General features: G+C 34.3%; 1 protein-coding gene and 2 long non-coding RNA genes across 4 annotated transcripts; 1 reads left to right on the top strand and 2 right to left on the bottom strand.

The window, feature by feature from the left end:
* Nucleotides 1-7,152: 7,152 nt before the first annotated feature.
* Nucleotides 7,153-9,145, bottom strand: LOC112704095 (protein SHI RELATED SEQUENCE 3). Its single transcript, XM_025755650.3, has 2 exons — nt 8,322-9,145; nt 7,153-8,021 (listed from the first exon to the last, which is right to left on the bottom strand). Exons 1-2 carry the CDS (start codon nt 8,605-8,607, stop codon nt 7,696-7,698), a joined length of 612 nt encoding a protein of 203 aa, XP_025611435.1. The 5' UTR covers nt 8,608-9,145; the 3' UTR covers nt 7,153-7,695.
* A 1,580-nt stretch (nt 9,146-10,725) lies between these two features.
* On the top strand, nt 10,726-12,026 carry LOC140174552 (uncharacterized). 2 transcript variants are annotated; one of them, XR_011864270.1, is made up of 3 exons: nt 10,800-11,044; nt 11,136-11,325; nt 11,633-12,026. It is a non-coding gene; the product is annotated as an uncharacterized lncRNA (long non-coding RNA). The 2 variants fall into 2 exon arrangements; XR_011864269.1 differs by lacking the exon at nt 11,633-12,026 and having other exon boundaries at nt 10,726-11,044; nt 11,136-11,525.
* Nucleotides 12,027-12,439: 413 nt separating this feature from the next.
* LOC140174551 (uncharacterized) lies at nt 12,440-15,740 on the bottom strand. The gene is made up of 3 exons (XR_011864268.1): nt 15,450-15,740; nt 15,036-15,143; nt 12,440-12,862 (listed from the first exon to the last, which is right to left on the bottom strand). It is a non-coding gene; the product is annotated as an uncharacterized lncRNA (long non-coding RNA).
* Nucleotides 15,741-16,941: the final 1,201 nt, after the last annotated feature.

Here is a 16,941-nt window from a genome sequence, read left to right as displayed (position 1 = left end):
TTTTTCGAAAATTATATGGAAAAGAAAATAAAGAGATTCAAAATTTTTAATAAGAATTCCAGGAATCATACAATGTTAGTTTAAAGAAATTAGACATGGCTAGCCAAGCTTCAGCAGGACATTGCATTCAAGAGCTAAATTGATGAGAATCAATCAGCTTTGGTGATGATGAAAGCATCACCTTGAAACTCTAGAATTCATTCTTAAAAATTCTGAAGAAAAATACCTAATCTAAGCAACAAGATGAACCGTCAGTTGTCCAAACTCAAACAATCCCCGGCAACGGCGCCAAAAACTTGGTCCACGAAATTGTGATCATCAATGGCGCCATCAACATGGTACGCTCAATTGCAATCTCAACTCTTTATCACAACTTCGCACAACTAACCAGCAAGTGCACTAGGTCGTCCAAGTAATAAACCTTACGCGAGTAAGGGTCGATCCCACGGAGATTGTTGGTATGAAGCAAGCTATGGTCATCTTGTAAATCTCAGTCAGGCGGATTCAAATGGTTATGGAGGATTAATGATTAAAAGATAAATAAAATATAAAATAAAGATAGAGATACTTATGTAATTCATTGGGGAGAATTTCAGATAAGCGTATGGAGATGCTTTGTCCCTTCCGTCTCTCTGTTTTCCTACTGTCTTCATCCAATCCTTCTTACTCCTTTCCATGGCAAGCTGTATGTTGGGCATCACCGTTGTCAATGGCTACAGTCCCGTCCTCTCAGTGAAAATGTTCAACGTGCTCTGTCACAGCACGGCTAATCATCTGTCGGTTCTCAATCAGGTTGGAATAGAATCCAGTGATTCTTTTGCGTCTGTCACTAACGCCCAGCTTTCAGGAGTTTGAAGCTCGTCACAGTCATTCAATCCTCGAATCCTACTTAGAATACCACAGACAAGGTTTAGACCTTCCGGATTCTCTTGAATGCCGCCATCAATTCTAGCTTATACCACGAAGATTCTGATTAAGGAATCCAAGAGATAAACATTCAAGCCTTGTTTGCTTGTAGAACGGAAGTGGTTGTCAGGCACGCGTTCAGAAGTGTGAATGATGATGAGCGTCACATAATCATCACATTCATCATGTTCTTGGGTGCGAATGAATATCTTAGAACAAGAATGAGCTGAATTGAATAGAAGAACAATAGTAATTGCATTAATACTCGAGGTACAGCAGAGCTCCACACCTTAATCTATGGTGCGTAGAAACTCCACCGTTGAAAATGCATAAGAACAAGGTCTAGGCGTGGCCGAATGGCCAGCCTCCCATAATCTAAGAACTAGACGTCCAAAGATGATCCTCAGATCTAAAGTGATCAAAAGATTCCAGGATGTAAAATACAATAGTAAAAGGTTCTATTTGTGGATAACTAGTAGCTTAGGATTTACAAAAATGAGTAAATGACATAAAAATCCACTTCCGGGCTCACTTGGTGTGTGCTTGGGCTGAGCATTGAAGCTTTCATGTGTAGAGACTTTTCTTGGAGTTAAACGCCAGCTTTTGTGCCAGTTTGGGCGTTTAACTCCCATTCTTGTGCCAGTTCCGGTGTTTAACACCGGGCAGTCTTGAGCTGATTTGGAACGCCGGTTTGGGCCATCAAATCTCGGGCAAAGTATGGACTATTATATATTGTTGGAAAGCCCAGGATGTCTACTTTCCAACGCAATTAAGAGCGCGCCAATTGGGCTTCTGTAGCTCCAGAAAATCCATTTCGAGTGTAGGGAAGTCAGAATCTAATAGCATCTGCAGTCCTTTTCAGCCTCTGAATCGGATTTTTGCTCAGGTCCCTCAATTTCAGCCAGAAAATACCTGAAATCACAGAAAAACACACAAACTCATAGTAAAGTCCAGAAAAGTAAATTTTAACTAAAAACTAATAAAAATATAATAAAAACTAACTAAAACATACTAAAAACATACTAAAAACAATGTCAAAAAGCGTATAAATTATCCGCTCATCAGTACTCAAGCATACTTTAATTTGATTGTTTTTAGTGAGCAGAAAATTATTTAGATGATAACAAATCAAGTTTTGTTTATCGTATTTCATCTGCTCAAAAATCAAGCTGTTCAACATTTTTTAATATTCCACATGTTGAATACATTGTGGCTGTAAGCTTGGTTCTAAGAATGTTACAGGTAAAGCTTCCTTTAATAAAATGGCACATATTAAGGGGGAGCTATGTAACAGAAGGAAAGAGGGAGGATTCCAAACCTTCAAAGGGAGTACTATTAATCCTTACTCTTTTCAATTCAATCTTTTAATAATGTTTGTCATCAAGGGAAAGATCGATGAGTTTGGAAAACTTTAAATTATTTTGATGATGATCAAACATTGTTAAAATGATTAATTGCAAAATTATTAAATTGATCTCTAATTCAAAATAGCTGATTAATAATTTTTGCTAATGTGCAGATTTTGGTGATTGAGCTTAATGCAACTTAAGGCCCAAATATGCTAAATAGATTTAGCCTTGTGTAAGAAATCCTATCTAATATGTGGCTGAATTATTTTATTAGGCAACATGAATTGGGCTAAGAAAATATGGGACAGCCCAAAAACCACTATGGTGAAAGACCAACAATTGGTTGGTCCGAAATTAAAAGAAGGAAGAAAGCAAGGTTGCATGCTTTCCATGGATGCCACTTTCTCCCTTTGATGGATTTCAAATTTATTTAACTAGATTTAATTGCCTTGGTAACATGAGAGAGAAAGTTTACATTGATTTGATTGATATTATTACTCTCATACGTTACAAGGCATGGGAAAGGGAGGTGGTTAATTCATTTTAATTTATTCCTTAATTTCATTTGAATGATTTTCTCTCTTCTCTCTTCTCTCTATAGTTTTGGTCATGTCAGGAAGAAGAAGAAGAAGAAGCAAGCTATCAGAGGTGAAGTACAATAGTAGTGAAGCTATGTGCAAGCAAGAGGCCAAGGTGATGATGGCTCTTGCAGAAAGAAGATCTACAGTATGGTGTGGCTGAGATCTTTGCCACTTATGGTAAGAAGTGGTGAAGAAGTCTCAGGATCACCATGCCTAAAAATGGTGGAAGATCCAACTCAGTCAAAGAAGAAGATCTCTGGGGTATAGCTCGTCTCTACTTTTGTTCATCTAACACAGGAGGTAGCTACTGTAGCTACGTGGGGAAGATGTAGAAGATAGAGCAGAAAGAGCTGTCAAGGATCAAGGGTCTGAAATCCTTCTTGGGGACCAAGTCAAGATGAAAGGCTCAGATTGATGAAACTTAAAGTGATGGGATGAGGAAGAGGTAATTGCATGTTGATTTTAGCATTCGGTTCTCTCTCTCATCTCTCTCTGTCTGAACCGGTTTGTTATTGAAGAAGAAGAAGCTGGCTCGGCTGGACCGGTTTCAACCCTTTGAGGCTTCCCCTTCTATAATAAGGGTGAACAGTCAAGGCTTGAAACAAGGAGAAAAAGAGTAAAAGCACAGAGTTCTCATAGCTATCCAAGCTAACAGAAGTTCTTCTCCTTCAATGTGTTTCATTTTGTATTTTCTTTAAGTTTTGTCTGTCTTGAGTCTCATGGAAAAAGGAAAACAGTGAGGTTTGTAAGAAAAAGCTATTGAGCGGAAAAAAGCATAGTGTAAAAAATTAAAGAAAAAGCCATAGGTGTCTTAAAGGTCCTTTGTATATCTATGTCTTGTGTATCATGATTATGTGGGAATTCCCTTGCAAGTTGGGTTAGCACTTAGCAGTTGAAAGCTTGGCAGGTAACCACGTCAAGTTCAGGATTGTGGATAGACTCTAGACTTGTCCCGGATAGGAAGGGTAGTTCCTAGGGAGAATTGGTGTCTGTAATCTGCAAGATTATAGTGAAATTCCATCATTGTTGTGATGGAGACTGGATGTAGGCTGCATTGCACCTAGCGGCTGAACCAGGATACTTATTGATGTGATTTTCTCTCTCCCCTACTCCATTTCTGTTTCTGCTGCATAGGAGACAAAACTGAAAAGTATCTCTTGCCTGGTTATGAGATAAAAAGAAAATATCTCTTGGCTAGATACGAGACAAAAAGCAAAAATATCTCCTCCGAGCATTCTGAAAGATAGCAAGTGTTACTAAGCAAAAAAAAAAAAGGGATTAAGATTCAACATTTCCTTCTCTTAGCCACTGATTACTATCATCAACAAATTTTAATTACAAAATCAATATTCCTAACTTTAATTTTGTTAGATATATTAATCCTTACCACAAATTTTGGTAAAAAGTTAGACAAACAAGCCCATATCATTTTTTAATAAAACCATAACAATTTCTAAAAAGTTTTTTAAAATTTTCATATCAGTTTTTTCATATAGACAAATAATTTGATGTAGTGACTGATTTGTCTAATAAAATAAAAGTTTGGAAACTGATTTGATAATTAAAATTTGTTAAAGACAAAAATGTTAGACTAAAAATTTCTTAAAAATTGATTTGGGATATACTCGTTAGTTTAACTATATTAAGATTGAACGAATCACTATAAATTAAATTAACTATACTATATAATATAAATTTAAAAATATTATATTTTTTAGAGATCAATTAAATAATATGTAAATTAATGTAAAAATTATAAAGCTCATTTGTAAAATAATATTGTACAAAACATTAATTTGACGATTTCTATATAATTCAATATAATTATTTAACAGAAGAAATACATGAAAAATTATACCACAATAACAATAATAAGTTTCACATGAAGTTGAAATCTTTCTTAAATATTAATTTGTGTGTTTTTTCTAGTATTTTTATGTAATAAAAAATATTATTATCTAATATACTCAATTCTAAGTAGATTGATTTATCTTTATTTGTTAGCATAAATATTTTTTTAAGATGATGTCAATGGTGTAATTTGAGATTTACTTGTAGTTTTCGTTAGTTTATATTTAAAGATAATTAAAGAAAAGAGTTAAAAAATGATTGAGAATAAAAACACAAAATAGAATATAGTATAATGTTATAAATAATGAATTTTATTAATCATGATATATTGAAATATATATCTAGTAAGTATTTGTTGTTGTGTCAAAGTGAAATATGTTTCGATATATTTTAAAACATTTGTTTGATCGGAAGAATATGAGATGGAGTAATAGTAATAATAAGAGTGTTATTGAACATATTTAAGTATATATAACATTATATACTCTAAATATTTATAACTAAAAATTTGTATTATAGCAGTTTAATGTAGATGTTAATTATATTTAATTATTATATATATTTTAATTCAATTAAATAATAATAAATATAAAATTTAATTAGTTAGTGATATATCAAAATTAATTTAAATTTTGAAACTATTGATGAGGAATGATACCCATAAATAGAGACAAATGTTTTACATGTTAAAATTTATATTCTTTGAATCGTTACTATGTAAAATTCATTCATTTATTATATTAAAAAATTGTAGAATTACTATTTATGAAAAAATATCCATATAATGATATGATACAATGAAAAAAAACATTGACATAAATTATTTTATACTAAATTAGTATTAAATTTTATATGATGAAAATAGATTTTAATTAGGACAATTTACACAAATAAAATGATGGAAGGAAATCTTTACGTAAATACAACATTGATAAATTCCAGACGCAAATGCAACAAACGCAATTGTATGTAATCCGCGACGCTCTCTAGCGGAACCCAATTACATGTAATCCGCTACACCTTGTCGCGAATTACGTTGAGTACTTGAATACTCATAAACCGCTACACCCTGTATCGATTTATTTTCAAATGGTGATATACTCATAATCCGCTACACCCTCTAGCAGATTATGAAGAGTGTGAAGGTTTGGGAACATATTCAACAATATCAGTCTAATAGTAACAACTCGTGATGCAAAATATACGAAGTTATACAAATACAGTCTTCATAAACAATAAGCCGTAGAAATATAATAGGCACCAGACACTAACACTAACACGGATTAAATTACTACATTAGTCATAAGTCATACAAATAGGTTGAAACTAACACTAACACTAACACAAACACACCAAAGGCACTAACACTAACACTAACACTAACACAAACACACCAAAGGCACTAACACTAACACTCGAAAACGTGAATTGCTACATGAGAAAATAAAATTCAAAAAATTAGAAGCACAAAAACTAGAAGTCCTACGAACTACCGGCAACGGTGGAGCCTCTTTGGGGGCAAGATCTACGCGTGTGCCCAGGCTGCCTGCAGAGCCCGCATTGCTTCGGTCGGTTAGGGTCGACCTCATCCATGTTATTTCGGATTCTGGTAGACCTCGGTCGCCCATCACAACAACGCCTCAAGCTAGGGTCCGGAATAACGGTTGGACCGTCATAAGGTGGCCAAAGTCCCACTGGTATTGGCGGTACAAAATCCATCTAGTACACCCTGAACACCTTCTGCATGGTGTAGACCTCGTCGACATAGATAGACCAGTCAAGTCATGATTAGGCACAACATGTAATCGCATGGCAACATGGATAATGGAGAGGTTGAAAATATCCACAGTCTCATATACAATCCTGAAAGTATCCAAGCTTCCACAGTTTTCATAATCCGCTAGAGGGTGTAGCGGATTATGAGTATATCACTATTTGAGCATAAACTGCTACAGGGTGTAGCGGTTTATAAATATTCAAGTACTCAATGTAATCCGCAACAAAGTGTAGCTGATTACGTGCAATTAGGTTCCGCTAAAAGGTATTACGGATTACATACAATTATGTTTGTTGTATTTACATCTGGAATTTGTCAATATTATATTTGCGTAAAGGTTTCTTTTAATTATTTTATTTGTATAAATTATCCTTTTAATTACAAACATAGTACAATTATACTTGCATGTGATTGTATGTACAGTTGTTATGATCATATAAAGTAAAAATAGAAGCACACAAATAATTAAGCAGTACATTTTAGAGGGTAAACAACTAAGTCAGCTCACATTGAAAGCCAACTTCGTAACCCTAGTGTAGCGGACCATTTATAGATGCCCATTTATGTCATTTGCTGTCTAATTTGGAGGATTTTTGGCTCTTTCAAAAGGTTACTAAACGACAAAATTAACATGAAAACCTTTTTCTCCTTGGAACAGTCATGTTCCACATGAAAGTACTTGAAATACCTTATAATTTTCCTATGATATATCATATATGTGCTTGTTCCTATGTAGAAACTTGAGTTTGATGCACCCAAAACAGACACGGCACATAGAAAGAATTACATATATATTTTGTTGGTATGGTCTTGAAAATGTCAAAAGTAGGAGCACAGAAGGATGGTGATAAAAGGGGGCGAGTGGAAGATAATTAAGTTGAGGAAAACAGCATGAATAAAGAGCCCAAGTACCTAAAAAGTGAATCACATCACAACAAGACAAAACTGCAAAACCTACACATGTCTGTACTCTGTAGTGCTAGGTAGCTAGTCAGGCACAGACCTTAATTAATTGTATATGCTATGCTATGCTATATGGAAAGTAGCATAGCATGAACACAGACTTGAGCGTTTGATCAGTGAAGTTGTGTATCGTGCTGGAATCCCCTAGCTACTTAATTGCTCACTAAAATAAATAACTGTTAGTTCTAACTCTATATGGACCGATCCATTTTCTATCTCAATTCCCCATGCCATGTTGTGTTACATGCATGATAATAATTAGCAGCAGCTATGGTTTTGGAAATGAGAAGTAGGGCGTACGTAGCGGGTCTGAAAGTGGTGGTGGAGGCAAGAAAGGTTCATCAACATCATCAACTGGACCCATACTTGCACCATGATTGAGATTCTGTTGATGATGATGATCAAGAAAAGGAGCAGCAGCAACAGCAGCAGGGCCATGATCATATAGAAGACCACTAAATACATGTCCTCCAATGTTGACACATGTTTGATAGCCAATTTCGTTAACCGCATGATCCATTGACCTAACCTCAACGCGCCGAAATATAGCCATGGAATTCGTAGCAGATGGCAACTTTAACTTGTCCTCTACACCTGAAACATATAATAAATATATAACATAGTTTCTATCTTCTTGCTAGGGCTATATTCAGTATTCTTTTGTATTAATTAACTACTCAAATGAAATGATCGAGTCTGTTTCTGTCAGTTTAAATTTTTTAAGAAAATGATATTGTGATATAATATTAGAATGCTTATAATAAAAATATAATATAAATAAATAATAAATAATAAATAAATTATGTATCTTCCTCTATCCGCTAAACTTAAAAAAAAAAAAAAAAAAAAAAAAAAAGACGATACATGACCATCAAGTGAAATAGGAAGGAAAACCTGGTGATGGTGAGTAGAAGTGCTTGTGCTTTTTGGAGATATGTGGGTGGTACAACTGAAAGTGGTTATTTACTTTCCTGAGGCGCCTTCGGTCAACGGGGACCCAAGTGCTCTTGATATGGGTTTGACAATGGAATCCTTTGTTCTTGCAGCATGTTCTGCACCTCCAATATGAACACTCCTTCTTCGCTTGGTTCCCACAGTCTTGGCACTTCGTTGAACTTTGATCCCCCTTTATCCCTGTTTCTTCTTCTTCTTTTTCAATACTGTTTGTTGCCGTTGGCATCTCCTTTTTCTGTTACTATTGGAATCACACTTACACTTCTTCAACAACTGAAATTAACCTTTTTTCAGTGATATATAATAATGTTCTCTCTCTACCCTTTGCCTCTTTTCTCTTCTCTTCTCCTTGCCAGAAGAAAGCAATAATAATAGTCTTTACTGCTTTGCTACAAGAGAAAGTCTACCAAATTTGGCTAACACTTAATTATAAAAAAAATAAATAATTCTATATCATTGAATTAAATCTTATACCCAAAAATACTAATAATAACAAATTAATAATTATAATTCACAAAATTTATTAATTTTCTAACACTCATCTTATTATAACATAATAATCACTTGACGACACGAGTACACGCATGGCGCTACATATTCACAAATTAAAGCCGCCACCATACAAATAGCACAAGAATCAATTCTAGGTTATGTAAGAACAAATTTAAATAAGCAATAAGCTTATTACCGGAAAAGAAATTAAAGGAAGTAGTAATTGGAAGGACAAACATCTTGGGATCAATAGATATTGTATTTGCTTCAGTAGTAAATGGATCAATACTCAAATTATTTATTATTAGAGAATTGCATTTAGATAGGCATCAACAGTATTATTGGTGTCTGAATTATTATGACAATAATTGACCACATTGTTATAAATTAAATATTTATTTGTCCTTTCAAAAGGTACTTATTTATAGCCTTTGACCTACGTTTACCGACACAGTAACAAAGACCAGAATTCTACTAGCTAGCAAGTGAAAAGCAATCTTATCTTTTAAGAAACAAAGTCGCTAGCAGCTATGCATACAAATTTATTTGAAGTGGTAACTCATTTGGAGTAGCTCCATAAAGTTAATTTATGGGAAGCTATACATATGGTATGAATCAATTTTGGTAATTAAGTGCTATATATTCAACAGATTCATGTTCAATCATTAATCTTTGCTTTGATCATTCTACCTCTATAAAAGCTCGCAACAAAATTTTACTTGGCAAAAAATTGTGTGATAATATTAGAAAACTCATTTTTAGTGATCATTTATTTTATTTTTAATAATAATAAAAATAATTATTTTATATTTTTTTGTTAAAAATTTTTGCGATAATTATAAAAGTACCAGTAAAAACTTTTATAATAACCACAAAAAATATAATATTCTCATTATAGTATATAATAATAATAAAATATATCATTATCGTAAAAATATAAATTAAATATACAGTAATCATTATGTTATTGATTAAGAATTTGCTAAAAAGAAGTAATTTTTGCTGTAGCATAATTTAGCACCTAATATTACATTTTATGTTTCTATTGACTTATGCATATGCTAGTGCTACAAAGGTTCAGGTCAAAAGTTCTCGCTTTCAAGTTATATTTGGAACAGTAATCATCATTGCAGTGAGAACATAGAAATTAAACTACGGCAATTGCAATTAAATATTTACCCGTATTGAAATCCGTAGCCCTCCTTTCGGCAAATGTGTACTTTTTCTTAAAGACTAAAGAGATATTTGACAGAAATTAATTTAAGGATAGTAAATGACGGTATAATTCATTATATTTAGGAACGACAATACCACTTGAATTTGCGGGTAATCACTTTATTTTTATAGTTGCATTTGTTTATAAAGATAGGATACTGAGATAAAGACACAGAAATACAAAATTATATTTGGCAGAGGAGATATGACAGAGACAATGTATTTAGATACACTGAATTAGTATATTTTGTGTTCATCTTGACAGGAAAGACACATAGACACTAACAAGGGACACAACTTATTTTTTATTTTTTCTTTTATTATTCTTGTTAATTTTTCATAATTATATTTATTATTATTATATTTTTCATCTCAAATTTTTTGAATAAAAAAATGAAAATAAATTAAATTTTTATAATTTGTTTTAGTTTATCGCCAAACAGAATATAAGAACACAAAATTTTATATCTCTGTCCATTTGTCATGTTCTCAATGTCTTGTCCTATTCTGTTATCAACGCAGCCTATTTGTTCGGGACAGGTGGGACAGGTAATCACTACAACAAATTGAATATATAGCTACACTTATTTTACCACACTTGAAATAAGTGTCTCTATTTAGTAATACTGTGACACTTTTGAATCAATTTTTGTATGGTCACTAGTCACTATAACGAGTCTATATCTCTCGCATTTTCTCATTTACTTGCTATTTCTTCCACCCTATTCACGCTCGTACTCGTTTGATATGAGAAGAGGACATGAGAAAGTATCACCGCAGCGTAGCCTTCGTCACCACACTGCAGTTTGCGTTCGCTGTTCTCCGTTTGCCGTTCACTGTCCCCCTCGTCGTCCTTCTCTTCCCCTCTTTTACGAGTATGAACCCTAATCTATTCTGTTCAGAAAAAAGGAGCTGCACCCTATCCACCAAGCTATTTCTTCAAACTTCTATTCTAGGTAAGGTCGAGCAGCTTCATTTCCTTCCCTTTATCCTCCAATTCAAAATTTCTCAAAATTTCTGAACCTTCCCCTAGCTCTATTCGTACAGATTATTCGAATTTTGTTAGCACAGACACCACCACAAGCAAAGAGGAATGAGTGTTCTTCCCTTTCTCCTGTTTGAATTGGCCGAATGGCCTTGAGGATGTGACCAAAATTCTGGTTTCTTGTAATTGCTAGGGTTCAGATTCAGGAGAGAAGCAGGAGCAAAATTTTGTGTTTTTGATTCACAACAAAAGGTAAGGGATTAGGATAGCTAGATATTCATGATTGTAACTATGTTTGAAAGTGATGATTGCTGTTTGATTATGTGAATGGATGATGATGAGTGCATGATTGAAATTCTATTTTTAGATGTAGCAGAAATTGGATGAACTATTATGTACATGCACTTTGGTATTGTTGAATTGATGAATCTGATATCTTAGGGTTGTGCTAATAGTTGTATCAACGTTGGTTAACTAAAAAAAAGTTAGAAGTGTGATTTTAGAAAGGTTAAAAGCTTAGATACAAGATTTTGTGAGGTTGTTGAATTGCTTGTTACAGAAATTCAGCAGATTTGGCGTCAACTTGTGGAAACTTCTGGGAGCAATCTATATGGTAATGATTTGTAAAATTAATTTTCTATAAGACCTGGGTGTGTATAGATTATCCCACAAAAATTTTAGAATTTATTGATGGGTAGATTAGGAGGAATGAATTTTGAAAATCGATGGTTTATGCAACATGATCTATTTTTGGGTTATTGAGGCAACAAATTCTAATCTACCTAACTTTAAATTCTGATAAAATTTTGACTAGTAGTGTTTCTATTTTGTGGAATTTTAGTCTGACTTTGAAGATGTACCAGCAGAGCTCTCACTCACATCTTGGATATGCTTTTTGGGCATTTTTGAGGGTGCAATTGCAACCTTTATATTTGAACGTCACTACAAGAAAATATGTCTATTGCCACGCTTTTAAAGCGTGGTGAAAAGCTGAAAAAAGCGTGGCAATAACTTTTTGCCACGCTTTTTGAGCTATCGTCACGCTTTTGAAAGGGTAGCCTCTTCAAGGGTGGCGGTTGCTCTGTCGCCACGCTTTTTCAAACCTATCGCCACGCTTTTTCAAACCTATTGCCACGCTTTTTTTGCCACGTTTTTTGTAGATTGTCACGTTTAAAAACGTGGTCATAGGTGGGAGATATGGCCACGCTTTTAAAGCGTGGCAATAGAGGAAGATATGGCCACACTTTTAAAGCGTGGCAATAACAAAAGATACGGCCGTTAAATCACAAAGCTCACTATCATTGCTGTCATGTTGAGGAAGAAATTCTACTGAAGTTCACATATCAAATACCCAACACATTCAGAATTGTATCAAAGTTAATATTAATTATTAAGAGCTAAATCCAAAATAAACTGTCTTACACCAGTAATCAAATCATTCCATTTGTAGTATCTTTCTATGATCTACTGTACCATAACCAAAATAATCATTCTAAAGACATCAATTGAAACCTAAAAGGTTGTCGAGAACTATACAATGGCATAGGAAACTTGAACAATACTAAACTAGTAACACAAGGTGTATTCCGAAGCGATCAAGAAGCATGAAATCAATCAGCCTAAGCATGTTCACCACGGATGCGGCGAGCAAGCTGAATGTCTTTGGGCATTATGGTGACCTCTTGGCATGGATGGCACACAAGTTGGTGTCCTCAAACAAACCAACCAAGTAGGCTTCAGCAGCTTCGTGGAAAGCAAGGACAGCATGGTTCTGGAACCTCAAATCAGTCTGCAAACATAATAAATCAATCAATAAATAGGAATCATTACATATTTTACAGCAAAAAATAACCCATCGCACCAGGACTAAGATAAAAAGGGGTTAATTAGATTGGCTCGCCTTCTGCTTCCTTATCACAGCAGATATAGCTGGTGTTGACAATATACCTTCCCGTATTAGAAAGATAAGTTGTCCTAAATTTCTATTAAGAGAGTCGTGTTAATAATAATACACACTAGAGGATTGTGAACAATAAGGTGATGCACTAGTCCATCAAAGATTTTTTATCCTTATGATGATGTCATTTACTGCCATCTTGTGTTACAAAGTTCTTCATATTTGTTTTAGAAAGATTCATTGAAAAATTCAAATGATTAAGATACTTAACTGTCCAATCAAAATTTTTCGAATACCATTCTCGGCAGCAATTTTAATTATAATCTGAAGTAAATGAGAACAGCAACAGAAACAGAGACAGGGTAAGCAATTTTCCTAACAAAATTAAATTTGATAGCTAAAATAATGCATTCAAAAGCTAAACCGGCGCAGCTTAAAATTAAATTAAACAGTTTTCTATTGTAGATCCCACTGATGACAGGGCTTCCATTTGGTATTGCAGGATAGCACACACTCTGCATATATCAGCAATTCAATTTGACTAAACACACAATATACATTGAACAATTCCAAAACCCTCGCCTATCAAAGAAAGAAAAAGTTGACCAAAACTCGGAACACACACATGGCACAACTGAAACAAAGTTCACACCAAAACCAAACTTCCTGTGCCTGCTTTATCTCTCAATTTATTCTAAATTACATTTACTCACAGCTTTTATATCTTGTTTTACCCTCTTTATTAATGCTCTGTTGATAATAATGCTTTTCTGCTGCTCATGCATCCTGGAAATTCATTTTCCAATGTTACACTACCTTTAAAAACCTATACTTTTCTGTAAGGTAAATGTTTAGGGTCTAGGGTAGGAAGAAGAAGGAGGGAATGAGAGGAAGGGAAAGGGAAAAAGAGTTTGAGTCTCAATAGAATTCGATGACAAATGAAATAATGAGTTGAATTACTCAGTTCCATTCAATTCTGCTAATAGGCCTGACTCTTTTTCGGTTGATATAACTGAATGTGGGATCATTTTCTAACTGACTTGAACAGTTAAACTAAATCTTGCATGTGGGAAGTGAGCTGCATCATTCAGTGCCCCCAAACCAAGTTGGGATTCTGCTAGTGATGTAGAGTGACATTATATTTTGACATCTCAGAACTTCAAATGTTAGTTGGAACAGTAGGATACCATTTTGTCTTAAATTCTATGCAGTTTTACATGCCACATGTTATAAAAAAAGCTGTTCCCTAATATGAATTAGCAAATAGTAATAATAATAAAATAAAAACACTCCAAATGAAAATTATGTGACATAAAAAAAGTGAATACACATCATCTCCTGTCTAGAACTTAAAGACCAACTACAAAGAAATGTCAAATGAAGAAAACGGAATCTACCAGAAAATCCATCTACATTTTCTAGTATCCCATAAAACAAGCAGGATAAAAAGGAAGTTATGAATTACGAATGGTAGCTTTTCTGAAAAGGAATTGGGAACCGATCTTCAAGAAAATAATAGTGTATACAAGTGTTGGAAAGCAGAAAAAAGGAATTTTATTGGACAAAATTTACACAAGATAACAGAATAATAAAATTTAGGAAGCTTATCACCTATTCCATTGTACAATTCTGGGATCGAAACCTGAGTGATCAAAATAAAATAAGAACAGAGAGCACTTAACCAAAATTGACATGAGAACACCAAACAACAAATTAAAATCAAATAAATAAAAAACTGCAACCACAAAAGTTAGAGAACAAATTCAAAATCAACAAAAATCAAGAATCAAGAACAGAACAGAAACTGACAGTGAAAAATAGATGCAGACAGAATACAAGAACAAAAATCAAGAACAGAAATGAGCAATGAAAAATAGATGCAGGGAAAAATCAAGAACCAAAAATCAAGTACAAAACAGGAAAAAATAGCAGCAGTAAAAAATCATAACGAAAATCAAGAATCAAGAATAGCAACCAAGAGATGAACATTATTATTCTAAAATCAAGCTTAGCCAATAGATGAACAAAATGCAACAAGCAAGCAAGCATGATAAGTAATACTCACATCACCAGGTGCAGCTGATAATAGCGATAAGAGTCACTGTAGCAGCTTGATAATCAGTTAATACCTTGTGTGCTGACTCATTGAGCTTATCCTGAAAAGTTTTTAAGCCTGAAATAGTATTAATAATAATAATCTTTTAAAAAGTTAAATGTAAAATAAGTAAATAACCGGTGAAAAAAGCTAGTGCTATATTATTAACTATATTATTAACTTTTTCCCTACATATAAGAACATGAGATGAGAGTCATGAAACTTATTGCAGTACAGACAACAACGGTATGATGAGATTTGAATACTGATTAACTGAAAGGTTTCCAAGTCATTATCTATTTCTCGGTCTAATTTGAAACTACGAATACGAGAACTATTCTAAGTGAAGCTAACCAGATAAAGGAATTAGAAGGAGATACTCACTTTCCATTATTATTTATTGTTGTAAAACTTGGGAGAAGAGTAAAACTTGGGGTCCCTCAGAAACCTTGAAATCATCTCTGCCTTCTCAGCAGAAAGGTTTGTGTTCTCCAGAATTTGATCTTTTGATGCCTTGGCAATTGCTTGGATAGAACCAATAGCTTGACTAAGCTAAATTGAGCAACTAGAATGACAATAACTCAAGCGATGCCTATATGCATATGCTTATCATGGTTTCATTTCACATTTAAGTCAAATATTAGGTGATATAGCTATTGTTAGAGAAAGATACTCCAGAGTTTAAACATCTATATAATCAAGAATCCTGAGCTTTAGCCCTGTTAGGTTTAGGCATGAAAAATCACGAAAACTAAAATGAGAAGTTGCTTCACAATAAAATGATTTACCGCATTTACTGTTGAGGTAAAATAGTGATAGTTTTGAAGAAAACAATTAATAGATCTTCTTAGTATCTTGCTTGAATCTTCCATTGCCAAAAATATTAATATGTATAAGTGTTTTTTTTTTCTCAGCCACAATAATATAGAGTCTCTATAACAGTAGAGAGGGTGTTATGTTACAAATGAAGAGGCTCGTGTTTCATTTTCTGTGAAACCTTTTCTCAAACAGGTTGTGCTCTTAAATTTCTGTTGTAGGAATGGATGGTAGGTTAGAGAGTTATTATGAATGGGGTTGGTGTTTTTTGGATGAACAGAACTTGGATACTTAGAAATAATAGGCCAACAACAAGAAACTAACAAGTCATAAGGTGGAGAACAAATCAACATTATATGTAATTAAAATCAAAACAGATAAGAACCAAACAAAGAGAACAAATCAACTAGTTGAACTATGGAAGCAACAACAAAAAATAAACAACTATGGAAGCAGTTAACAATAATAAATAAACAGTTCAACTAATAAATAATTGAGCTATGGAAGCAACAAAACCCACCAGCAGGAGGTACAGCCGTTTGAGGAGCACCTGGGATGGCGGCATAACCGTTTGGCATCGCGTAGGGCGGTCTCAGGGTTGGGATGGCGGGCTGGCTGGGAGGAACCTGATACGCCATCATTGGATGCATGTGCGGCACAGACGCCGGAACCACAACGCCACCAGCAGCAGAGGCGATGCTGGGAGCCATTGCAACCGCAGAGCTAACACCAGGAGGTGGAATCGACGGATTCTGGTAGACAAGGCTCGATGGAGTGGCGCCTCCGGATGGATTTGGCAGCGCGGAGAAGTGCAGTGCCTAAGGAGGCAGCGGCCGGAAGGAGGCAGCAGCCGGAAGGAGGGGGCGGCGGGAGGCATTAAGGGAGGTCCAGCGGAGATCTGAGGCATGAAGGGAAGTCCACAACGCGTGATATGAGTGTTTGGTCCATTGGCTGGGACTCGAGGCTTCTTGCTTGTGTTTATTCTGTGAGTTATATATTAGACTTATTATCTTGGTTTAATTCAATTATTATTAGTATGGAAATTTAATTTATAAATAAT

This window comes from Arachis hypogaea, chromosome 7, assembly GCF_003086295.3.
Source record: "Arachis hypogaea cultivar Tifrunner chromosome 7, arahy.Tifrunner.gnm2.J5K5, whole genome shotgun sequence".
Lineage (NCBI taxonomy): Eukaryota > Viridiplantae > Streptophyta > Magnoliopsida > Fabales > Fabaceae > Arachis > Arachis hypogaea.
The sequence above is the reverse complement of the archived record's forward strand: the minus strand, read 5'-3'. Positions and strand labels throughout refer to the sequence as shown.